This window comes from Abramis brama (genome assembly GCF_963993115.1).
Source record: "Abramis brama genome assembly, chromosome: 21".
NCBI classification, from domain to species: Eukaryota; Metazoa; Chordata; class Actinopteri; order Cypriniformes; family Leuciscidae; genus Abramis; species Abramis brama.
In genome coordinates, this window is record NC_139983.1 from 18451681 (window position 1) to 18478603 (window position 26923).

The following is a 26923-nucleotide window of genomic DNA, read 5'->3' on the forward strand; positions in this document are numbered from 1 at the left end:
AACAGAAAATCACTCACTGCTCTTGACTGAATAACTTTTATAACTTTAAGAATGAATCTGTTTTATTTCTAAAAAGAAAACTATGCCGTTTTATTTTACATTTGATTTCGATTTATCTACCTGAATTTTGTTCAGTTGTATTTATTGGTGCTATTGCTAATTTGTTTATGTTCTTATTTTACTACTGACTGTTTACTTGTCTTTAATAATGTTTGAAACTTATATTATTCAGTCTAGTTGTTTTTGCTGTAGTATTTTTGTCAAAAGTTCCTTGTGTAAGTGTTCTATAGGCTGCTGTTTTTTGTTCATGGTATTCAGCTGCAACAGAATGTTTTGCAAAAAGACACAGTTTGTTATCTAAATGTTTGACTTAATTATTATTTTTTTACCTTATTGGAATCGAAACTGGGAAGTGATAAGAATCAGAATCGATAAGCAGAATCGGAAACTAAAATTCAAACGATACCCAACCCTAGTGTTAATGCTTGCATGCAAAAGTGCATAGCTTGTGACTAATTGGTCTGTGGTATGAAAATATAATATCATGATGTTGTACTGTGTGTCCCAATACTAGAGACCATAATAAAACATACTCAAAGTATTTTAACCCATCCACAGTGAACTTAGTACGCTGTAGAAGTATGCGATTTAGGATGCAGCCTTGGTCTTGGGTGGATGTGGGGTGACAGCGGTGTGGACAGAAGCAGAAACTAATGAGTCCTTAAGGATGTTTGACTGAGGACAGTGAGATGGACAGAGAGAGACGCTAATCAGTCCTCAAGGGGTTTGTTTGCCAGAGCATAATTCTCACTCCTGGACTATAAACACACAGCTGGGCTTATACAAGTAAGGGGGACGTTGCCACCGGAAAGTGCCATCTGTCAATCATCTCAGAGAGTGGCTTAACTCAAACACACTGGGAAAGAGTTAAACACGCACACTTCACTAATTTTTATCCCAGCTTTTGCCATGTATCATTCATTGAAAGTGTCATTTCTGATTTTGTTTTGTTTAGTCCGTGCAGATGGTTGCCGGGGTGATGACTTGCCTGTTTGAGGTACAGCCTGCCATTTTGGGGTGTTCAAGAACTTCATCCATATTTGTGTACCCATAAATGTGTGTGTGTCTCTACTCACACTAACGTACATGTTTATGTTATTCTCGCTATGGTTAGCCAATGGTAACCCGTGTAGAATAGTTGTGCAGCCAACTGGAGAGTGTTTATGTAAAACCATGTCTGAGTTTAGTTAGAGTACAAGCATAAAAAAAAAACATACGCCTTTCTTCTTCTTTCTTCAAATGTGTCCTGAAAACATGTCATATCAATGCACTTCTATAGGTTACATGTCCATACGCGCATGTGCTAATGCCAAATGTAGCCTGGTGTGATATATGTACACCAAACGCTTTCTGGAGGATTGATTAAACCTTCAGTGGAGCTCAGTAGAAACGTCCCCGCTTCGTTTTCCTGCAGAGCACTTTCCTTTTAACGTTATTCCTTCTTTCTTCTTTATCCCTTCTTTTTACCTCTTTGAAAGTCTGCTCCTGTGAAGCCTTCTACCTCCTACGGTTATTACAGTACCTCGCTCCCTCTCTTTCTTTCTCTCTCGCATTTATATTTTGCCTTTTTCCATGGGCTGGTGCCGCTAGATCAGCATGCAAGTGACAAAAACGTGTTGAATAGAGTGTCAAAGGTCATGATTTACCTGACTCGTAAACATTTCTGGAGCTGTCATTCATTCTGCATAGAGAAAGAAAGAGAAAGAGAGAAGCATCAGACGCCTGACACTGGTACTCATCACTGCAATTTGACCTTTAAAATGGAGGTTTTGTGAAACTCAAAGACACGGCCATGTAGGAGCTGGATGTAAGTGATCATTACACAATCAATATTTCAATCTGTTCATTTATCGAACAATAGTCTAGCCGTCTATCCTTGACCCATCAGCATCTTTGAACAGGAGAATTAAATAAATGAAAAAAAACTGAAGGGGTAGTTCGCTCAATTTACTCCAATAGCTTTCTTCAAATTTCTGTGAATACCGGTACTTAAAACCAAAAACTTCCTTGCACAAAGCTATCGTCTGGCTTCAGGAGACATGGAATATACTGAACTAGACATATGAACTTTTCACAGGCTTTTGAGCTTTTTTTAAAAAACATTTTTAAAGCACAGCAGCCATAGTCCCCATTTATTTTTTGTTAAAAGAAAAAAAAAATGTAGCCCGAACATTTTTCCTAACATATCCTTCTAAAGAAAACAATAAAAGAAGTTAAATGACAGAATGTACATTTTGGGGTAAAATGAAATGTAAAAATTCACAGGTGTTTACATTATTTTGTCCAACCGCTGTATGTGTGTGAATGTACTGTGTGTGTGTGTGAGTGTTCGTGCAGATACAGGTTAGAAGCCATGTATTTTTGCCATTGAAATACAGGTCTGTTTTTTGTCATCTGTCCTTCCCTGTTATTTTTTTCTACTAGTTTTTGTCTCTTGAGAGCTTCTTAGGCTTTACAGACAACCTTTTGAAATGAAAAAAACTAACAAGCTTTTATAATGCATTTGTGTGTGTGTATTTCTCTGAGTAATAGCGTTGTGTATTTGTGTCTGTGTGTGTGTTGCTCTATGAGTAATAGCTGTGTGTGTGTGTGTGGGCGGGTGGTACAGTAACAGATGCAGACTCGAAAGACGCATACACGGTGAAAGAGTGATGGAAGAAAGAGAAGAAAAGAAAAATGATTTTGAAACATGCCAGTAGAGAAAAAGGAAACTTGGAATGGCGACATTTTTTAAGTTTCCCCCGTGACCTCGGAAAACCAGTTGCCATGACTTCACTGAACCTTCAGGAAACAAACAGCTCAATGACTTCAATGTATTAGAATGGAATTGGCTGTCATTTGATTGACATTGCTAAATCCCGCCCCTCACCAGAGTTCTTTGGTTCACAAAGACTATTTTTTCACTCATTGCACCATATTCTTCTCTAAACGTGTAAAAGAGATGGAGTGTGTCAGAGTTCTGTAAAAGGTTTGATTTGTTCACTGGTCTGTGCAGAGAAAACGATGGTCGGAAGAGTGTATTAATAATTCATTAAATGCTTTAGTGTGCATTCCAAAGTACCATTTCTTGTCATTTAGGGAGACTCTTTACCAAAAGCACATTACAGTACACTAAGTGTATGGCCAGTATCCATAGCAGATCTTTTGATCCCTGCTGGTAGATGCCAGAACAACATTAGTTTCTATTGACAGCCATTGAAATGTAGCCATGTATTCTGATGAAATGATATTATTGCAAACTCAAACTCTCTCCAAGTATTTTAGATCTCCTTGGTGACCTCTTTCCAGATGTTATTATATTGACAAAATTAGCTTTTGCTATATTTTTAATGAGCAATTCCATGCCATTTCCATTGATTGTCACTTTATAGTTATTTGATATTAGTGCTAGGGTTTTGATTCATGTCTGTTACTCAAATCTTTTGAATCCATTCACCGAAAAAATTTGCTCAGATTTGTTCTGTGATTCATACAGTGACTATTTTTGTAGATCACGTATTTACGCCAGTAGGTTGCAACCAATGAATGTCTTAGAATATTATGAGTGAATAATTGAGTCATTCATTTGGGATTCGTTCAAAAAATCATATTATTTTTCATTAAAAATTACCCCTCTACATGATATACTAAGAGACGCAAGAAATGCCACAATATCTGATTTCAAAGCCAATGTATTGTTTTTATTTCCATTTTGTCAAGCTTAAGAGAAATGACAGCAATAGCCTAAAAATAATTTATGAGTTTCAGTTATATGCTTAAAGTGTTTAAAAAGAGCTATTGAGATATTGTATTACATTGGGCACCATAGCAATGCATTTCAAGTAGGCTCCTTGCAGTTAAAATTGTGGATGTCATCAGTCATTTTTACACATTCATAAATTGAGGATTATGCTGTGTGTACACCTATAAAACTTGGCGTAATGCTACACTTTTCATCTGCCTGCTTATGCTTTGCTGAACTGAACGAACAACATTCTAATCCCATTGGTTTATTGTCGGTCAAAAGATACTCGTTCACAGTTGACATGCCTGGTTTGTTCTCAGACAAGATGTTTGATTCAGTGCCTCTCTACTCAAACTCGGTTTAGAGAAGCGGTAGATTCATTCAGTAATTTTTACCAATCGATTAAAAGATTGTCTATTAAGACTGTTTGTTTGATCTCTGATGTGTTACTGATATAGCCTAGTTAGTCTTTGAGGGCAGGAACACATTTAGAAGACTTACGAATCAGTGCTATACTGTATTCGTTCACTTATAAGATTTGATCAGATAGTCATTTAGGACCGAAACATAACTATTGGATATCGCAGCCACATACTGAACAGGAAAGTTATGTCAGTGGACAGCAACTTGTGGGTCAAGATGATTTTGAATCTCTGAAAATCTCTGGTTCACAAGTTTACCCTACCTGAGTTCAGTCCCGTGGGCCTTTTCCACATCCATCAGCCCGAAACATGCTGTCTCACTTTGATGTCATACATATACTGTAGTAGGTTCATTTTTAACATAAATTACCACAAGTTTCCTTGGGATTTATAAGTATTTTTCTTTTTGCAGTTTCTTTTCTCGATGTTTCTTCTTTGTTGCAACTCTCTCCCTCACTTTGCTCTATATTCCTGCCCAAGCATGACTTCATTATATGGAGATTTTAATTACCTTGTCGCAGGTTATTTGCATATACAATGGGGTGATGAGTATGTTCTCCCTCTGCGGCTCTCACTGTGTGACCTTTGACACAAAACCCATGAGATGGAGGCGTTGTAAGAGGTTTGTTGATCTCAGCTCTCATATACTCAAGTTAGAAGGAAGGAGAAATGTCACCTCTCAACTAAAAACACAAAAAAAAATATATTTGTATTATCTGAATAAAATAATTAACATAATTAGTAGCATAATTAATGTTAGATGACGTTATATTTAGTTTGTTTCTGGTTTCTATTTCAATATTTGAAAAATCCCGTGATGCAAAGCTGATTTTTCAGCATCATTACTCCAGTCTTCAGTCACATGATCCTTCAGAAATCGTTCTAATATGCTGATTTGCTGCTCAAGAAACATTGCTTAATGATGAAAACATTGCTGCTTAATATTTTTTTGGAAACCATGATTAATTTGTTTAAATATTCTTTGATGAATAGAAAGATAAAAGCAGCATTGATTTGAAATCTTTTGTAACATTATAAATGTCTGTACTGTCACTTTTGATAAATTGTAGGCATCCATGCTGAATAAGAGGATTCATTCATTTTTTTAAATGTATATTTTGTATGTATATATGCCTCCAGACTTTTGAACAGTAATGCATATAAATGACATTTCAAATTGTCTCATATCAAGTAAAAATCAGCAAGTAATAATATAAAGAATGAGTCCACAAAAGAAGGCTTGTCAAATTAATAAATGCCAATGTAATTTTTTTTAATTAAATACTTTCACTTGTCCTAATTTAGTGTTTTGAGTAAGCCATTTGTAGGTTGATTTCTAATATAAATATTTAGCTCTGTGGTGCTTCTCTTGGTTTGAGGTGGGACTACTGAACTGTCAGTTGGTGGAAAGTGTGATTGGAGAATTTGGTTTATTCTAATGCGGTAAGACTGATGCCTCTCTGAATTGCGTTATTGGCTCTATCGGTAGAACGGTGCAAATGGCCTCATGTTCTCCAAGCCTGTCAGACTGTTTCTGTTCATCATGATTAACACCCTAATGAGTAGAATTTTCTCTTAAGCAGTTGTGCTTGCCTTGCACCCGTCCAACAAATCAGTTCATTTATCTTTACCCCAGTTCACACAGTCATTACATCCTGTGGCAGAGGTGTAATCGCCACATTTGTGGATCATCTAAACAAGCTGCTGGGTGTCTTTGGTGCTAACATGAGCAGCAGGGTGGAACGGGGTCTCTGTGACTCATCTGAGGGGCTGCTGGCTGGAGCTGATGGGTCTCATCTGCTCTCGATCCGTGCTGAATTGTTCGGAAATTAGGTGGATAATGATCTGGTGGGATTGGGCTCTGCTCTCTGATTTGTGTGCTGTCAGTTTGTCTTGAACTCAGCCTCTCTGGTTAGCCGTGTCTCTACTGAGTGTCCAGTAGCTGCCGGGTGGATGTGTGTGTGTGTGAGCGAGAAACATTTGTGTGGAATATGCAGCTCTGTAGGAGACGGTAATCCGAGGAAAAGTGGATATGGCTGCTCTTCCCAGAAAAGAAATCCAGACTGAATGCTGGAACAAGAAAAAGAGAGACACTAGAGAAAGATTGCTGTTATTTGACCCCTAGTAAATATATGATGACTTTTTTGTCTCGCTTGGATGTTTGCCTGTCATCAGAGATGTAGGAGTATGTGTGTGCAACAAAGCATAAAACAGAAATGGAAACCTCTGAAAATCCATCAACAACCTGATCCAGAGACACATAAGGAGGATCAAACACACACACACACACATCAAGCATCCCCATCAGTGGCGGAGCATGCTGGGGCTATAGCCTCACCGGAAATGTGCATAGCACTGGCATTTTTTTTGTTTGTTTTTATCAATTTAAAACATAAAAAAGTCATTAAAAACCTAAAGGTAAAAAGAAGTTTAATAAATGTTTTAATGTTCCTATATGTATAAACAATGGTCTTGATGGGGGAGGAGTCAATTAGGCCTCGTCAGGTATGACACGTTAATGGTAATAAGGGTAATGTAATAATAAAGATGTTCAGCGAATTTGATAACATGCTTAGTAACTGCACACTTTACAATGCGATCTTGTAAATGTATAGTTTTGAGGTCAAATGGAAAATTAAATGCAATAAATGTAGGATATTGAAGTTATTGATGCACTTATAAAAAAAATTCTTAGCACCCCCTCTGAACTGTTAAGCCAAGCCAAGCCAAGAAAAAAAAAAATCCTGGAGCCGCCACTGATCTCCACATATATGTAGAGTAGCTACTGGAGTCACACACTGTTGCTACAGTGACAGTAGAGCTGATGTATGTGGGATCTTTAGAGGAGGAGAGGTCAAGGGGTCAGTGCTGAGAAATATATCCTTATATGGGCATCCAGAGAGCCCAGCGGAGGAAAGACGACTGCACTATGAGTGTGTGACATGACTATCTGTCTGCTTGCCTGTCTTTCTATATATCTATCTGCTCTGATTGAATAAGCTAACAGCCTAGCAACCACCTAGCAACATCCTTATAACAACCCAAAACACTAGCAGTTGCCTCTTTAGAAAATGTCAAAATTCTGGACAGGTCTGAATGTTTTGGTTGTGTTTCTAGATAGGTGAACTAGATTGAAGGCCTCTGAAACACTTACACACACACAGACACACACATCCAGCTTTTGTTCATTACAGAGAACCGGCAGACAGGGCTGTTGCAGTTCCAGCAACCCTTGATTTAAACTCTTCTGTTGGAGAAAAGTGCTCAGAGAGAGATGGAGAGACCCGCACAGGGCTGTAAATGAACAGAGAGAAAACAAGAGACACTATGAAGGTCATGTTTTTGGCAATTTTATTGCAGCTTTTTGTTCCATTCTCTGACATGTTCCCCTTGTGTGTGTGTGTGTGTGTGTGTGTGTGTGTGTGTGTGTGTGTGTGTGTGTGTGTGTGTGTGTGTGTGTGTGTGTGTGTGTACATGCTCAAAGGCATGGATGTTTGTTGTGCTGCCTTTTGTAAGGGCTCTCAACTCGTACTGCCGTGTTGGACTGCATCTCCACCCTCCCATCTGAACATACTGCAGCTCTTTCAATTAATACATTATTAATGATTAGCAAAACAAAGCTCATGAATATTGAAATGCTTTTATCACTAAGGAATTTAAAAAGTTTCCACTTCATCAGAACACATACACACACACACACACACACACACACACACACACACACACACACACACACATATTTTAGTCTCCTGAGGCACATAGCCAGTTACCATTAATCTAATTAACTGTCTCACTTAAGACCTGCCCATCAAAAGTCACCCGAGAGAGGATGAGAGAGGTAGACACTGAGAAGAGAGAGAGAGAGATGGGCGGGGTGAGCCAGATATCAGCAGACAGAAGCAATGGAGTTTTTGAAGTACTGTGGTTCTGAAATTGGGTCTTCTTGTCATTTCAGTCTCTTGTGACAGTTCAGACTTGAGAAATTGTGTCAAGAACAAAAAATCTTTCGTTCAGTTTGGATTCACCTTGACCCGGAACCTAGAATTCTGAGAGCAAGAAAAGTGAACAGAACTAAAAAAAGGAAAAGAATTTAAATGTAGTACCCCTTCTAAACGAACCGTTCAAAGATCGCAGACGGCCCCAGATCTGGACAAACTGAGTATCATTAGAAAGATTAAAGACTCCAGCTTTGTTTGACCACTGTTTATGATAAAACTAGGTTGCAGTGACATTCATTTCTTAATTTATGTCAGGAGTGAAAAATAATCAATCTGTAATGTTTGATATTTTGAATAGAATATCACACGCATATGAATTAATTCACGTCTGGAAGTATCTGGTGAATTTGACATAGGCCTAAATCACAACAATCCCGTTCACAGCCATTGATACAGGCTGCAGTGTAAGTTTTTTTTATGCTCCTATTTGAAGCTTCCCATTTTCAAACGCAGAAGTGTGATAAAGGCCTATATAGAACCCTTTATTCTTAGGGTGTACTCTTGTTTTACACTAAATTACCAAATTTTACTTTCTGCCCAACAAAAGGCCCTTTTAAAACATCAGCATTAGTGACGAAGTAGCATTTACAAAATAAATGTAATTTTAAGTTATGAAGCATCCCATTATGTAATAATTGCAGTTTGTAAAAGGACAATGAGCAAATGCACAAAATATATCGGAAGTCGTGATGCTTTATTGTGCCATGTTTTATCAAAGGGCTTGAAAATGTTTTAAACACTCACAAATCGTCTTGTAACTTCAACAAATTCAAACCATTAAAGTACTGAAAATCACATGGAAGATGATGTTTGTGTTTCAGTGCCCTGTAATACTATATAATAATATATTGAAGGCATATACACTCGTCTGCTCAGTTTTCCATCCCCCTGTTTCTCTCTCTCTCTCTTTCTTTCTTTCTCTCTACTTCCATTATTCACCAGCAGGTCTCTGCAGTAAGCTCTCATTTCACCCCACTACGACATAATCAATACCTGCAGTGTGTGTGTGTGTGTGTGTGTGTGTGTGTGTGTGTGTGTGTGTGTGTGTGTGTGTGTGTGTGTGTGTGTGTGTGTGTGTGTGTGTGTGTGTGTGTGTGAGCGCCAGCACGTTTTACGTAGGCTTAAGTGTGTTTGGATAAATGAGCATGCAACCGGTCATAAGATTTTTGCATGCACACTTGAGTCCAGATTGCAGTACAGAATATATCAAAAGGAGAGATTGCATTTGCTTACATTAGTTTATGCTTTACCTTGCTCTTCTGGTCATGTTGGAAATGGTTTCATTCAGACTTTGAGACACACACTCGTGCACAAACACACACTTACAGTAGTCTTATGCTCTCAGTTTTAATTTCCCATAGTTTAATGGTTTTTATGTTCACTTCTCTCATAAAATATGATGACGTGCATGATGTATAAATATCTTAACTATATGCAATCCAATTTTTTGCAGTAAATTTATTTTTATTATTATTATTGTAATTACTGTTTGCAATCCAGTTTAAACTGACAATATCTGCACCAGGCATATTTAAATGAAGTCATTATCATTTTACCTCAAACATGCACCCTTCTAATACAAACGAGACATTTCAATTATTTGCCTGTTGCAATTACCAGCTATTTTGTTTATGTACTATTTTTATTGATCCTGGCAGCAGTGATTCATCAAATGATGTAGAAAAGAGTTAGGCCTATATATTCTTACAGTACACACAGTATAGTTGAGCGCACTGGTGTTTTAAGGAGCTGATTCAGGTGTGTATCGCAGTGGTGTAATAAGGCTGTAAAGTCTATGATTTGCACTGTTGCCTGATTTGCATGACAGGATTTATCAACGGGCACAATTCATTCTTACTGAATCTCGCCATGGCACGAGAAAAAGAGTAAATACCCATATATTCATTCATTCTATATTCATTCTAAACATGCTCACACCCATATGCCCGCACACACGCGTACACACACACACACATACATACAAAAGTCAGCTCATATTGATTTGATGTGGCTCCTCCTTGTGTTAAGGAGCAGACATGATCTGAATTTTAAAGAGGTTGCGTTACTTCACCCTCTCCCTCTCTCTCTCTCTCTCTCTCTCTCTCTCTCTCTCTTTCTTACACACATTCAATGTAATGTGGCCTTTGGTAAATCAGTGATGAAAAGTGGCTCTATTTTGGCTCTTTCTACGGTTGCTAAGCACAGATCTAATTGCTGGCAAATGTTTCTGGACTCTAATGTAAGTCAAACTGTGTGTGTTTGTGTGTGCGTGGGTTTGGCATATAAATTAAGCAAATAGGTCTGGATCTCATTCCAGTCCAGCTGCAATGACCTAAAACTGGTACCTGAACGTGGATCAGACCCAGAGATGTGTTCACATCACCGCAGTCACTAACTCACTGTAATGCAGCAGCGATGGGGCAATTATCTGCAAGCACTGCAGCAAGAGTGTGTGAGTTTAGGCTTCCTGACTGTCCCACCACTGGTCTATAAAACGTATCTGTGAATCCTCTAGAAGCATCGACCCGAAGATCATTTCAAACAGGAAATGGTTGATGAGCTGTATTATGTATATGTATTTTAAGGAGCTGTGTGAAAGAGATTGTGCTAAGTGTGTGTGTGTCAGGATCTCTTCCGATCAAGGCTACTGCAATGCAGATATGCTAATGATCAGATAATGTCATATCATTTGTGTATCTGCTGCATTGCTCCCAACTGTGTCTTTCATAAGTGAGATGCATGTGTGACATCTCATGTTGCAATGCTTGGTTTCTGGTCAGGCATGAATTGGAGCAGCTTTATGTAACACCCTGATCAGAGATTCAAGACCCCGAGCGTCCCCCACAAGCCCCTGCCCGTTTGGCTTAATCTAAAGCACGCTTTGATTTCCTACAGGCTCAAATTTGAGCTGCTAAAGAGAGACAGGCGCTCTCAGAGGGGAACTCGGGACACACGCATAAAGCCACTGTCATCTACTGTAACAGCAAACAAGGAGAGAAATGCTGTACTGAATACAAGAGGCTTCAAGGTGTGAGTCTTCATGTCGATCATGTCAAGTGTCCCTTTGGTGTGTCAGGTCAGGCCCATGCGAACAGTAAAAGCTGAGAAACCCTACATTATTGGCTCATAAGTGAATATAATTTATTTTGCTTTCATGCTGAAGATTCTTCAACAGCAGTTGATTCATTCCACCACTGATAAGCGGTGAGAGCAACATGGTTGTGAAAGGTGTAGATATTCTGCCAGTGGGTTTAGCAGGTGTTTTTGTGTCACATGGTCACAGTTTGTCTCACCCAGAGCTTAAACTGTTACATGTTTTCACTGAGTTCTGATGTGTTGACTGCTTGTGAATGTGTTATGTCTTGATTCTTTTGAATGATAAGATCTTCTGCACTATTCACAGAGCTCAGGAACATTTCTAATTAACATCTCATCTACACCACACAAACTTAAAAGATCACTTTGTTTTCTGTCAGATTTAATAACCATTGTCTCATACGGTTAAAAATGTGATACATCATTTGAAATGAGAGAGGGAGAATTTCGGTGGGTAATGAAATTATGCAAGTGTCCAGTAACTACAGATGACGGATGTCAAAAACACTTGACAAGAACAAAACGTACAAAGAATAAATAGGAAGAAAACGCCACATGCATGCACGCATAATAAAATGGCATGCGCTGTGATTTTAAAACCTTTGTGTGCGTGCAAAAGCAGTTCTATGACTAATTGATGTAGCGTTAGCGCACTGCCGTGACCTCAGCTGAACCTAACCCACATTCAGATGAGAAATGGAGAGGGTCATTCCCACACACATACAGCTTAATGCATCATACAGTGCAGATCTGGAAACTATCTAACACTGTTTCTGTGACAACCAATGAAGGAACATGAAATTGTCTTTGAGAAGTGAGAGATGGAGAAAGACAGAAAGAGAGTGTTTGTGTTTATTAGTCTTCCCTGAAGCGTATGCCAGCATTTGATGACTCTTCTGTCTTCCTTGCTTCATTTTCTCATGCCTTTTCTTCATTAGCTGTGTTTACATGGACCCCTAATAATCCATTTGTAATTGGACTAGTAGCACAGTTGGAATAAAAAGAGTCAGAATTAATTGGCCAAATCCGACTGAAAATGGTTGAAACCTTTTCTGTTCTGTTCAAGAGGACATGTAAACCAAAACTGGAAAGTTCTGTCCATGTGCAATGGTGTAGAAATTGCATAATGACATGTCACAGAACAAGCTGTTGTTGTTGTTGAATATAGTGTACTAGTGTAATAAATGACTGTTGTGTTATTCTAAAATTCCCATTCCACTTATTGCCTGTGAAGTTGTGCAGGACAATGTCATCCCAGCAGTCCTTGCTTGGGACTGGTAATATATTTTTTTTAAATGTTAAATGTAGGCCAAGAGAGTCAATTTTGATTTCTTGTTGGCTTTAATCATGACATTAGGTCAATATGACATGGTTGGTTGTGGAGATTTTCTGGTTGTAATGTTCTGCGCTGTGGTTACTCTTGGAGAAAGGTCATGCAAGCATGGCAGCAAGTGGTCTAAATCTGTGCATGAAAGATGTTGTTTATGGTTCTGATAATGATGTTGTTAGCTTGGAGGTGGAGGTTTGTATTCAGTGTTCCCTCTGAGCATGCCGGGCTGGATGTTGCTCCTGTGCAGATTACGGGAAAAAACGTGAGGAAAAAAACGTCAGAGCTAAATTAATGGCCAATTCAGCTAAGGTCCATCCGCACATCCGTTGACTTTATTTAACTCTTTCCCTGCCAGTGTTTTTTTTTTTTTTTTTAAGTTGCCAACCAGCGCCAGCATTTTTTTTCTCATTTTCAGAAAACTTCAGAAAACCCTGAATATATTGTTGTATGAATATCTGAACATACATTATAAATATATTTATACAACTGAAAGAAAGAGTTAAATAAAGTCAATGGGTCTCATTCATGAAACACGAGCAGAACAAATTTGTGTGTAAATCGTGTGTAAAGGGGTTCTGGCGTAAATTTTCGGATTCATTAAAATGTTCGTATTTGCCAAAAGTTAGTTGGTACGAAAGAAATCTACACCTGCTCCCAGCCACGCGTAAATAGTGCGTTTAACATCCGAACGTTTTGCTCTTTAATAAGGCTGCCTTTTAATTAACCTTAATCGGGTACATATTTACAAGCATTTTGAAAAAATATTATATATAGTAATTACATACGGTTTTTCTTTTTACTTTTATTACGAGAGCCAGTAATAGCATCTGCAAACGGAACACAAGTCCGCAAGTCTTTTTTTAATTTTTTTAAAAAAAAAATTTATATTCAAGCTGTTTATTCTTTTTTTTTTTTTTTTTTTTTACAAGTCAGCAAGTCACAAGTGTTGCAGTCAAGCTTCATGTCGAACCATTTTCTTTTCACTTCTGGGACTGTTCGATTAACAGATGAAACTCCATTAACTGCATCTGTAATATGCTGCCAAGCATTTTTACCTAAAAAATCCTTTTTTTAAGACCTGATACGCCACTATGTACGCTTGAAAAAAAAATGTGGCATTTTGAATAAACTTCTGATAATAAAACTTCAATTTCTGCATCTGAGAAATTTCTCTTCTTCATTCGCTTTTGGGAAGACATGTTGAAATCCTTCGTTTGGTGTCATAATATGATGCCCATATATAGTTGTCAGTCGGTTTTAATGGGCGGGATTTATGGTAATTAAGAATGAGCGTGCACGCGCGTCCCATTTACGACTGTTTGGAATTCATTAACCCACACACACATTTCACTATCAAATCTGACGTTTACGAAGTATTTGTGAATCAGGAGAAGAATTTTCGGGAATGTCTCTTTACGCGCAAATCACTCACATATTTACTCGTATATTTACGAATGTTTCATGAATGAGACCCAATGACTGTTTCTCAATATCCATTTTTAAGCGATCTTGCAACCTTGTGTTCTCGTACTACATCATCAACCGTCGAAGTTCAATTACAGTATTCAAGAAAGCAAGTACAGAGAACGCATCGCATTAAATCACCTGGATGTGTTCTTGATATCGAGGATGCATCAAGTGCAGACATGATAAAACTGAACCGTTAGAAATTCCAGAAGACGCTGCGGGCGGTCGACGTATGGAAGCCTGTGAGCTTTAAACCTCTCGTTCTCACTTAAGAGATTCCCGCCTAAGCTCGCAAATATGTGACAGCTCGTGAAAGTAAACGTTTAGCATTTTGTTTTGCATAATTTTAATAAAGTGATAAAGACCTGGAGAAAGCCTGTGGGATTTTTATTGGCATATTAAAACAAATCTTAACATTAACAAAGCATAAGTAACATTAAACATACACTCATTTTCACAAATACAAAAAGTACATTAATGATATAAAATACTATGAAAATAATGTCTATTATAATATGAAATAAATATTTTAATAGGTTATGGCATTTGTTTGTTATGTTATGTTCCATTTATTGTTATTTGTCCTATAATATGCTGGGACAGTCAGTTTAACAACAAGATCGCAGCACATCTCAATTCGCAATAGGATGCGTTCTGTGTCCTTGCGTCCTTCTAAGTTCGTTCTTTCAAGGTAGCCTGGCAAGACCGGTCTCCACGAGAACGTCATTTGCGTTCTTGGAATTGAGAAACAGCTATCATTTCATTGAATAATGATTTTGCATAGCAAGTACAAAATTAAGAGGGAATATTGATTGTATCTGTGTTTGTGAGTGTATTTAGACACAGTCAGAATTGATGAGGCTGCTCTCTCTCTCTATCTGTCTCTCTTGCATCATCCTCTTATTCTGACTGTCCGCCTGTGCATGACTGCATGCCGTTTATCTATCTATCTATCTATCTATCTATCTATCTATCTATCTATCTTCTTTTTCTCTTGGCCTGTCTTTTCCTCACTCTTTTCTTCCTCTCCTTCTTTTTCTTTCTCTCCCCCTCTCTCCAGCAAAACAATAAAAGTCAGGATAATTGATGACGAAGAATACGAGAAGAACAAGAGCTTCTTCCTGGAGATCGGAGACCCTCAGCTCGTAGAGACCAATGAGAAGGAAGGTGGGGGGCGTGGCCTGAGTCTGCCGAGGAAACCACACATACAGCACACACACACACACTGAACACCAGTCCTCTGGATCATCATCGGGATCAAGTACAGGCCAAACCACACCATCGACAGCCCTGCAGCCCAGTCCCCGTGTGTGCTTGTGTGTGTGTGTGTGTGTGTGTATCATGCATGCATTATTCCAACCCCCTCCTGTTGTCTTGTTTCTGCAGGAAGACGATAACAGTCAGGGTTCTCAATCGAGAGGAATACGATAAGCAATGCAGCTTTTGCGTAGAGCTACAGACGCCACTTTGGAGAAGGAGAGGATGGACAGTATACAGAGGTTTCTTTCCCTCTCACAGTGTCTCCTTCGCTTTTTACTCTTCTCTCCCTCTGGGCAGAGTCTCACCCTCTCTGTCTCTCTCTCCTGGTGTCTGTGTGCTGTTTTACTAATCGAATGACTTGTCTTTGCTTTCGATGATTACACAATTACTCGCATAATAACACACATACATTAAACATACTTTAAAGGGTTATATGATGCTTGTTTTAATGTTAGTTAAAGATTATTGCAGCAAAAACATAATAAAGACCCAGTTTTCAGCATCCGTATTGAAACTGCTAATCGGTCCTGATGCGTCCAGTGAGGGACCGCCAACTCACCTGTCAATCAATCAATGCACTGAAAGGGATTTAAATTTTCTGGTAATGTGCAGATTTTTTTAGAACATTTTTTTTATTTTAGCAATGACCTTGCCAGGATCAGAACAACGTTTTGCTATATTTTCTCCATATCTTACTCTTGTCTTTAGTAATATGCCAGTTAAGTTATCATATCTTAAGGTGTTTAGGAGCAAAAGTAACATAAAATGTTTTTAAAATTTGAATTTCAGAACAAGTATCTGCAGTTTATTTCAATATACACCACTATTTCAAATTTGGTATCAGTAAGATTTTTGTGTTTTTGAAAAGTCACCAAAGCTAATTTTTTTTGATACATTTTTTTACAATTTGCAGTATGTTCATATAATACACAAAAAATTTATCTAAAAAGGGCAGTTACATTTTAATGATATGACCCTTTATTTATAGTTATCATCATCTCTTACACAATCTTTGTGTAGTTTACCATATAGGGTGTGTTCAGGATACTTCAGAAAGAAAGAAAGCTTCAAAGCCAATTGTTTCATTTCGTTTCCTTGCAATAATCTCATAACTAGACACAAAGAAAATGTAAAAACACACCAGCAAATGAGTTCAGATAATTCAGATACTGGGCTGTAAATCATGAGGAGAGATTAGGGGAGCTCGAAAAGACTCCGAGCTCAAGATTGTGAGCTGTCTTCAAAGCCAAGGTTGTTTGAGTGTGTTTCATCTCACATTTAGATAAACATTTCTTTTCCAGGAAGCAGAGCTGTTCAGTTTCCCAGCACTTCAGTGTTTTCAATTTGTATCAAATGTTTTTATCGTATTTAGATTTACTTTTTGATATTCATTTGGTTTTGGTTAATGTTGTATTTTAGCATAACTGATATAAGATGCAATAAAAATGGATCCAAAGGTCAAAACATGGTAAATAGGAACTAATTCGAGAGAGGAACATCAGGTAGAATTCAATGAAATGCAGCTGGATTTGGTTATGCATTTTTGATGATGTTTTGCTGCACAGCCATATGACTTCATCAGTGATTAACCAAAAAAAAACTGATTAAGGCACTCAGATGAGTGGTGAAACGTTTTCAAAATAATTAATAATCGAGTCCATTTGCTTTTGATTAGCTTAGTTTGTAAGGGATTTGAGAGTACCCTGGATAATTCAAAACCATCATAGACAAGAGAAAAGAGATTGCTTATTATGAGAAATAAGAAAAGAAGAGACACTAGAAAAATAAAGGACCGCAAAAGAGATGGCTGGATGAGAATGAAAGGAACGTGTGTGTGTGTGTGTGTGTGTGTGTGTGTGTGTACAAGCTGTAGACTGAAAATGATAGCTCTGTTTTCAAGGACAAAACAAGAGAGAGAGAACATCAACCAATTAAATCAATATCAAATTACATGAACCTGACTCCATCTTAATGTTGTGTCACATCTATAGACAGAATAGAAAAAATATGCAGCATCTCATTCAATTACCAAAGCTAATCACAAAATCTCAATGTTACCAATTCATTTATTTTATTTGTCTTTACTTTATTACTTCTGAGATGTGCCACATTTTCTGTTGGTCTTTTAATGTACTTCCTATCCATCTTTTAGCTTTTTTCTGTGGTTGTGTAACGCTACTCAGTGGTGGACACAGATCTACAGTAGGCCTGAAATGTATTACTTTGATTACCAGCTGGATAAAGCTGGAAATCTAAACAATAAAATACCAATTTATAATAATATATAAATATTTTATATTTATTTTTTCATAGTAAATTAGATTCCCTGCCTTTTAATTTTGTAGGATTTCGGTAATATTAGTTTCTCTCTATATATAGTTGGTATTTTAATTCATGTGAATGACCGCAGAATTTAAGCATGACATCAATCAAACCTCTCTGACCCAATTATTGATATTTGCGATACCCAATTATTGTTCAGCCTGTTCCTCTTCAGTTTTTCTTCAACTAGTTTATTTTTATCGGCTATACATTTGTATTGACTTGCTTCTTCAAACAGGTCCATTAAAATTTGACCAATCAAATTAATGCGTCGTCTTTACAGATACTCAAACAAGATAGAACTACCGCTTGTGAGAAAAATGATTGAGAGGCTGTTACATGCTAAAACCATGAACAATACAGAGGAGATGGTGAAATAACATATAAGACATATAAGACAAAGTGGAAAAAATGATCTGCATTCAGAGGGACAGAAACAGAAAGAGATGATGTGTGTATTTTGTTATCTCACAAATCAACAGGCAGAAAAGTGTGGGAAACCAAGTAATTCACAAAAAAGGAGAACTTGCCGTCTGAGAATAAAGATGAACGGATTACACGGGAACAGATAAACATAAAATATCAAGACAGAGAGGGAGAGGCTGTTTAGGCTACAGGAGCGAGTTGCTCTGCCATTAATCTGACAGTGAATCTTATGCTGGAATCCTCCACTAATGCCTCTGGGTTCATTTGTGGCTTGAGATTTATTCGTTCCATTAGATATTTCATTCGTTTATGCTGCCATTTCTGCCTATGAGGCTCATGTTTGTTTTGAGCTTGGGAATGTAATCATCATAACATTGTTTTATGACTGTTGCTGTTGTTGGTGTTGCGGTAATGCCAGCTGAGCTTGTGAACTGAAAAGAAATATGAAATAAATGAGACAGAAAGAGGAATTGAAAGAGAGAATATATGTGATAGGACTAAATCACCATGTTGCTGCCCAAAGGATTGTCATTTTCTCCTTTCCCAGCCCTTTCCTTTTCTGTCCACATCAGTGTGTGCATGTCTCTAATGTTAAGTGTTTTCATTTCCAAATCTTCCATGTCGATCTGCATCTGCTTCTTTTCCTTTGACCCTCTCATTTCATTGTGTGTGTGAATGTGGGTGATTGATTGGGCTAAACCCAGTCACATGATCAGGGGTTGTGTATGTCACACACTTACTTACCCAGAATTCCATTGGGCCAATAGAAGCTTCATCGCTGAAACGAATGAAGGAAAAATCCTGCCCCTGACACAGCTCTCATATATACAGAGTCACAGTGGTCTGTAATAAAAGTATGTTCTGTCATAAAAGTATGATTTATGAAATGGACCCTGTTTTCTAAATTTACCAACGAAGATCTGAGATTTTGACCTTTTAAAGGATTTTCCCCAGCTGAGCCAAATTCTTGTTCACTGTAGCATTTTGACAAAAACTATATTTACACAATCCAGTTTATCCACAGAAACCTGTTGGTCCACAAACATGTTTTGGATGATTATTTGAATTATAAGGTGGCTGGTTTGGTGGGTTTGGTTTCTACTCTCTGACTGGTGCTCTTGTTTTCAGAGGAGGAGAAAGAGGCGGGGAAGGAAGAGGAGGAGCCTCTGACGGGCGAAGATGATGAGGAACGACGCATCGCTGAAATGGGGAAGCCAATGCTCGGAGATCACCCCAAACTGGAGGTTATCATCGAGGAATCTTATGAATTTAAGGTGTGTTATTTTGCTACACAGTTCCCACTTTTTTTATTTAAGAATGTTTCCATGTTTATTTGTCCATACAATGAAATTCAAGAGGGTCCAATGTTTGTTTGTTGTTTGTTTTTTTGGACCCCATTGACTTTTATTGTTTGGACCAAAAAAAGTTCTTCAAATTATCTTCTGTTGTGTTCTGCAGAAGAAAGAAAATCATACATGTTTTTAACAACTTGAGGTTGAGTAAATGAAAACAAAATGTAAATTTTTACATGAACTATTCACTTACATGCATACTGCCATAAATCTACCAATAGCCAATTATCATATGAAACATGCAAAACAGATCGCCCGTTAAGATCTCTACTGCAGTATACTTGGTACACTGAGGGCTTTTTTATTGATTTGTGGGTGATTTTCATTGACAATAGTTGCTAGTATTTACACAAACCTGACACTGGGTTACTACATTTATCACTTACTTTATAGGTTACACACAGTATGAATTAGAAATACATCAGCCTGCAAGTGTGCAGATGCCTGCTTTTCTGTATTTTCTCTCATTCTGTCAGGGAAGTTCAAGGATCTTAAACATTGACATCTCATCGGTCGCCTCCACACACTTCAGAACGATACACATGCACACGCCTGCACTTCAACCCACACGCACTAGCCATGCTGAGACGTACACACACTCCGATCCCACACACACTTCACAGCGGGGCAGACCAGAGAGCAGTCAGAAACACTCGATGGACTGTGGTTCGCCTCGTCTGAAGTGTGTGTTTGTTTGTTTATTCTTGTTCTCAGTTGCACTGGACAGTAATTAAGCCATATTTTTTCTTTGTTCGCTGTGTCTCTCTTCTCTATAGAACACTGTTGATAAGCTGATTAAAAAGACAAACTTGGCTCTTCTGGTTGGCACCAACAGCTGGAGGGACCAGTTTATTGAGGCCATCACAGTCAGCGCTGGTGAGTATTTGGGTTTGTGAGGAGCATCGGCAGGCCTGATTTACCGATTCATTAAAAAAGAATAGTTCGTTCGAAATGTTAATCTTTCATAAGTGTTGCCAGAAGTGCCTGCAGTAGTAAATGCCACTGTTTAGCACTTTGTTTTCAATTGGGTTATATCAAGGGTGTCCAATCCTGCTCCTTAAGGGCCATCTTCCTGTAGAGCTCAGCTTCAGTATCAATACACCTGCCTGGAAGTTTCTAGTAATCCTGAAGAGCTCGATTAGCTGGTTCAGGTGTGTTTAATTAGGTTTAAAGCTAGGCTCTGCAGGAAGGTGGCCCTCCAGGATTAGACATCTCCATGGGTTATATAGATTGCATCAAATGTTAAGTTTTTTTGGTTTCCACTTGAAATGTCAAATGCACTGGTACCAAGTACTAGTTTACACCAGTTTTATTTCCTATGGTTCAGTTGACCTTTTTTTTCGCTGTTTGTAAGTGTGTGTGATTGAACTGAACATATGGCCATGTACGGTACATGTAGGTTCCAAAAGAGGGTTTTGTAGCAATGCCATAGAAAAACCATTTTGGATTCCCTAAAGAACCCTTCAGTAAACATTTACAGTGCATCCGGAAAGTATTCACAGCGCTTCACTTTTTCCACAATTTATGTTACAGCCTTATTCCAAAATGGTTTAAATTCATTATTTTCCTCAAATAAATTTATATTTATTTTCCTCAAATATTTTCCTTCTTTAAACAATACCATATAATGACAATGTGAAAGAAGTTTGTTTGAAATCTTTGCAAATTTATTAAAAATAAAAAACGAAAATCACTTGTACATAAGTATTTACAGCCTTTGCCATGACACTCAAATATGAGTTCAGGTGCATCCTGTTTCCATTGATCATCCTTGAGATGTTTCTACAACTTGATTGGAGTCCACCTGTGGTAAATTCAGTTGACTGGACATGATTTGGAAAGGCACACAGTCAACAGTGCATGTCAGAGCACAAACCAAGCCATGAAGTCCAAGGAATTGTCTGTAGACCGCCGAGACAGGATTGTATCGAGCCACAGAAAAAAATTCTGCTGCATTGAAGATTCCAATGAGCACAGTGGCCTCCATCATCAGTGAATGGAAGAAGTTTGGAACCACCAGGACTCTTCCTAGAGCTGGCCACCCGGCCAAACTGAGCAATCGGGGGAGAAGGGCCTTAGTCAGGGAGGTGAGCAAGAACCCAATGGTCACTCTGACAGAGCTCCAGCATTTTTCTGTGGAGAGAGGAGAACTGAAACACCGACACTCCCCATCCAACCTGATGGAGCTTAAGAGGTTTTGCAAAGAAGAATGGGTGTTGTCGACATGTCAAGAAGACGCTGTTTTCAGCATTGCAAATCTAATGAAGACTGAGACTCGGGCTCGAACTGATACGGAAAAACCGACACCATCGTTGCTGTTTGTATCACTGTGTGTACAAGTGCTGAGGAATCTAAAATTCAGATATAGTAATATGCATTTTGTTTCCGACACGCGCTGTAAGTGGTAGACCAATCACACCAGACTGGGCCATCTGAACAATTAGAGCAGAGTAGGCTTGCGGAAAAGATGGGATTTAGAGAGACTGAATCCTTTATTTATCCATTTGAGACGCTGTAAGAAAAGAGGTGATGCTGCAATGTATATTGTGAGAAAATGAAAGTGTTTTTTGCCCTTGGATGCATGTTAACCTATTGTAGGAGACCTCCAAAACAATTAGGAACCTCAAAAATAGCATATTTTATCATCCAAAGACCTTTTCCACTATAAAGAAACTTTTGTTCAACGGATGTTAAAGGTTCTTCATGGATCCATCAGTGCCAATAAAGAACCCATTTTTAAGAGCATACCGTATCTGTGAAATGTATCTCTGCTGTATAAAGCGCCCCCTGGTGGCAACTGTGCTACTCGGGAAATTCAGTTTTACATCCTCACCTCCACTCAGACACTTACAGCCATGTGAAGGAGTCTCTATTCTTTGTGCAAAGGACAGAAAGACAGCAGATGAAGGCGGAGAAAGAGAAAAACAAGAGAGGGATTTATTTATTTTTTGGTTTGTTTTCTAAAGTAATTAGCACTCGCAGCACGGCCTAAGAGAGACTGATGATCATAGAGGCTGCTGCTGCTCTAGCCATGTGTTTGTGTGTGTGTTTGTTTGTGTGGATCAGGTGTTGGTGACTTAGTGATTCACACTTGAACACCTCTCAGTGTGCCAATTTGTGCTCTGGGGCAAAGCAAGGTTAAAAGCCTGTGTGTGTGTGTGTGTGTGTGTGTGTGTGTGTGTGTGTGTGTGTGTGTGTGTGTGTGTGTGTGTGTGTGTTCTGCTTTCAGAGCTGACCTGTAATTACCAGTACACAACTGCTGTCAGACCGAGTGTTTTATACAGCATTTAGTTGTTTCTAAAACAGCTTTTTTGTATGCAATTTTATATATATGCAGATGAGTTTAAAGATGAAAATTAATTCTGTCACTCTTGTGTCGTTCCAAACCTGTATCACTTAATTTTGAGAAGTAGCAATATCCGATTCAAGTATGATTTGTTCTTGCAATGAATCGATTTAAGATTTAGTTTTCTCCTCCACTACACCTCTCAAATCTCATTCAAATTCACACAGATGTTTCAGGCCAGGTTGTCAATCAATAATGCTACTGTACATGTTCATAGTTCTTGTGTGTCTTTAATGAATCACAGTGCAGCAAATTTAAATATGTGCGTTTTCAAATGCACAAGTCATATATAGACTATTTATACAATAATTTCATGTTTTTTGTCATTTTTGGATTCATTCTTGCCAGCACCATTTACTTTCATACTGGAAAAAAAGCAAACCAAACATCCTATCTAACATCAAACTATCGATTCCTAACAGATGTCATTGACTGATGACAAATGGAACACTTGATTCTTTTTTATCTAATGCCACTGAGGAAGGAACAGAGATTTTTCCACGACTTTTTATCAGGACACGCAGATACACACGTACATTTGCACAAATGCACACAGATAGATACAAAGAAGCGGTAAAGGTCTTCAGCTAATGGCAGTAAATTGAAGAGTTTAAAGTTTAAAAGCTTTGCTAAATGTCAGACTCTGCAGCACAGCGAGATAATTTATATAGAAAGATAAAGAGAGTCAACACAACGTCAGCACTGAGGATGTAGGGGTTTACTTATCTATAGATTAGGCACAAAATAGGCCACAGAATGGAGCTACATGTGACGCAACTGTGACGGGGATGTCGTTAATTGGGAAAGTTATTCATGAAGAATTTTTCATAAATAAATTATGATTAACAAAACCATTATGGGTGAAGGGGAGTTAACTGTAAAAATGTCATATATATATTTATGGTCAGTTTAGGTCACATGTATAAATATTAGAAATAAAATATTAAATACTTATTAAAATTACTAAAACTAAAATTAAAGATATATATAAAAATATATTTTTTAAAACTAAACAAAATTATAAAAGCGCATTAATTAAATTACTACATCTTAAACTAAAATTACTATGAAAACTGAAAATATATAATTAAAAGCTACAATAATAGACCATAAGTATACAATATGTCCTCATTTAGGACATTAATCATGTTTGTTTTTTTTAATGCCATTGGTCAATGTCATAGTGCATGTATGCATGTATTACTCTTGTCTGAAAGCAATCTGATGCTCTTTTATGAGGCATTTACACCCTTCAGACACACTCGTGGACAGCACATAAAGCATCATGTTGACCTTCTCTGTCTTTTTACCACAGATGTGTCCATATTTACACACATGTACTGCAGTGACAGCAAACATCATCGTGACCTTCAAATACTCTTGGGCTGTAATGAAACAGTCCAACATTTTTGCATATTTTTAATGATCAGTATGAATGTTCTGTCTAAACGAATGGGTCCCAATCTAAATATCTACTTGATCAATAATCCTTTTAATCACAGTGTGTAATCAGGTTTTTGCCTGTGAATAGAGTCTTAGCGAAACAATGATGAAATCCACTGCCAAAGGCTTGAATCCGTTTGCTCTCAGCTGCTGCTGTGAATAGACGAGATTTCTGAACATCAGAATGTCACGTTTTCATCTAATCACACTTTAAAGGAACAGCCTCACCTGTCAGAGAGCAGTGTGTGGGTGTGTGTAAGCTGCTCTCTTTACGCTCTCAAGGAAACGCAGCACCAACAGAATATCAAACAGATTAGAACCTCACTGAACACACACACACACATGCTGTGTGCTCTATGGATAAAAGGCTGTGTGTGTGTGTGTGTGTGGAGGCTTTATCTATCGATTTCAACCGAGGGGGAATCCCAAACCCCACCCTTATTAGCCCAAGTCAAAACGTGACATTCTGATTCCTCCTTCAATGTAAATCTATGATATTTCTTGCTTGTTTTAGCACAAATGGTACAGGATGAGTCATGTGGCAAACTTTAATACTTAGGGGTTTATTCACCTTGTATAAGGTCATTATCTTATCTTCCTGCAGGTGAGGATGATGATGATGAAGAATGTGGAGAGGAGAAGCTCCCCTCCTGCTTCGATTACGTCATGCATTTCCTCACCGTCTTCTGGAAAGTTCTCTTCGCCTTCGTCCCGCCCACCGACTACTGGAACGGGTGGGCATGTTTCGTGGTGTCAATCCTCATGATCGGCCTCCTGACGGCTTTCATCGGAGACCTAGCATCCCACTTCGGCTGCACCGTCGGACTCAAAGACTCTGTCACAGCCGTGGTGTTTGTGGCGCTGGGCACTTCAGTGCCAGGTGAGAGAAAGAGGGAAGTGGGAGACAGGGAAAAAAGCTTACCTCTGATTTTTGTGTTTCAGCCACCCATGTTTATATTTACATACAGACATTTATTACAGAATGAGGATGTCCTGTGCATCCATGTGCGCACAGGGCTATGATTATGATATATCATATAATTATGCAGAATAAAGCTCCTTGCTACATTGTACCCCCCTTTCATCAGTCATGATAACTGTTATTTAAAACAGGATAAACACACATACACACACCACAATGTTCATGAACAGAGGAGAGACACAAACAGCACAATGTTCATGTACAGAGGAAACACACACACACACACACAGAGGCGTAGATTGTGTCTGCTGGAAGTGCAGGGCATGTTCACCATGTTTAGTATTCCAGACACACTGGGCTACTCATAGAGAAAATGCTGAGAGAGCAGAAAGCAAAAGCATTCCCATCTCTCTCTCTCTCTCTAATGCTGTTCTTCTCCCTCTTTACCTCACTCACTCCATTTTTTTTTCTTTTCATCCTCCTTTTCTCGCCCTTTTGCTCTTCTCATCTCGCTGCAGAAAATCCTTTTCTTACATTTGCATCTTGCTTTCCAGTAAAAGTCATCATACATTGACAATGTCGTACACACAAAAGGACAACATTTTCTTAATAAGTATTTTTTAGAAACATCCTTAAAGGGATAATTCACCCAAAAATGACAGTTTTGTCATTATTTATTCACTATCATGTTGTTCCAAACTTGCATGAATTTCTTTCTTGTGTGGAACATTAAAGAGGATACTTTGAAGAATGTTTTTGTCCATACAATGTAAGTCAATGGGGTCCAAAACAACACTGGACTCCATTGACTTCACAGAAGAAAGTAAGTCATAAAGGTTTGGAACAACATGAGGTTCAGTAAATGATGGCAGAATTTTAATTTTTGGGTACATATACAGTATCAAGTTCAGTTGTGCATTTGCATCTCTAATAGGATGCGTTTGGTGAGTTTATTATCCATATATATGGCAAAGCGCTTCAGTTACTGTTCAGTGCTGTTGATTCACCCTGCAGCTTCAGCTCAAAATGCCCGATATAATTGACTATGATTGGATTTAAAACAAACATATTCCTTTAAAATGTTCTCTTTTTGCATTATTAATAATCTAGCAGTCTTGTATTAACATGATATCGATTGGCCTTTTTCATTTTCTAAATATCATGGTTATCGTCAATACACCTGTAACTTCCACAAATTGTTTTGCGTAAGTGCAGATGAATGGATTTATTTCCAGAATAATATGTATTATAAAATAGATTGATGAAACGCTAAAAGTGATTGAAATACAAATGAAAAATGGGACACTGTTTGCTGAAGTTCTTCAGTATTCCTTTTTACACGAACTGTGCTACTCAATCAATAGTAATGTTTCTTTTTCGATTGCAGTGCTATTTGGGGACAGAAAAATGTATATTTTGATATATATCAAAAAAGATAAAGCACAAAATATAAATATTATTAGTTAAAATTCTATAGATATAGTGATCAATTTCTTGGCCAGGATAATCACGTAGTGAAAATCTGATAGTGGCAGCACTAGTGGAAGTAATACAGATGTTTAGAGAAAAGTACTGTAGTGCTTTTTGTTTTAGGATCAAATTTAATTCAAGCGGTCTTTTGTCCCAGGTGGCCTTTAGACATATTTTACCCTATCAGCTAAAATCATTTACGTTGTACCCTATCAGCTAAAATCACTTGCTAACAGGAAACTGTGGGAATATGTCTTTCCCTTAGGGTAAGACAAAAAAATTGTT

The 26923-nt window shown here is 38.0% G+C and overlaps 1 protein-coding gene across 3 annotated transcripts in view; it reads left to right on the plus strand.

The window, feature by feature from the left end:
* Positions 1-26923, plus strand: part of slc8a1b (solute carrier family 8 member 1b) — an 81442-nt gene that overhangs the window by 47277 nt on the left and 7242 nt on the right. For 2 of the 3 annotated variants that reach the window (XM_084096937.1, XM_084096938.1), the window contains exons 3-6: positions 15484-15596; positions 19234-19379; positions 20234-20333; positions 24851-25126. In XM_084096937.1, coding sequence (XP_083953063.1) covers positions 15484-15596; positions 19234-19379; positions 20234-20333; positions 24851-25126 — 635 coding nt within the window. Of the gene's footprint in view, positions 1-15157; positions 15265-15483; positions 15597-19233; positions 19380-20233; positions 20334-24850; positions 25127-26923 lie in introns of all 3 variants that reach the window. The other variant, XM_084096939.1, reaches the window with a different exon arrangement.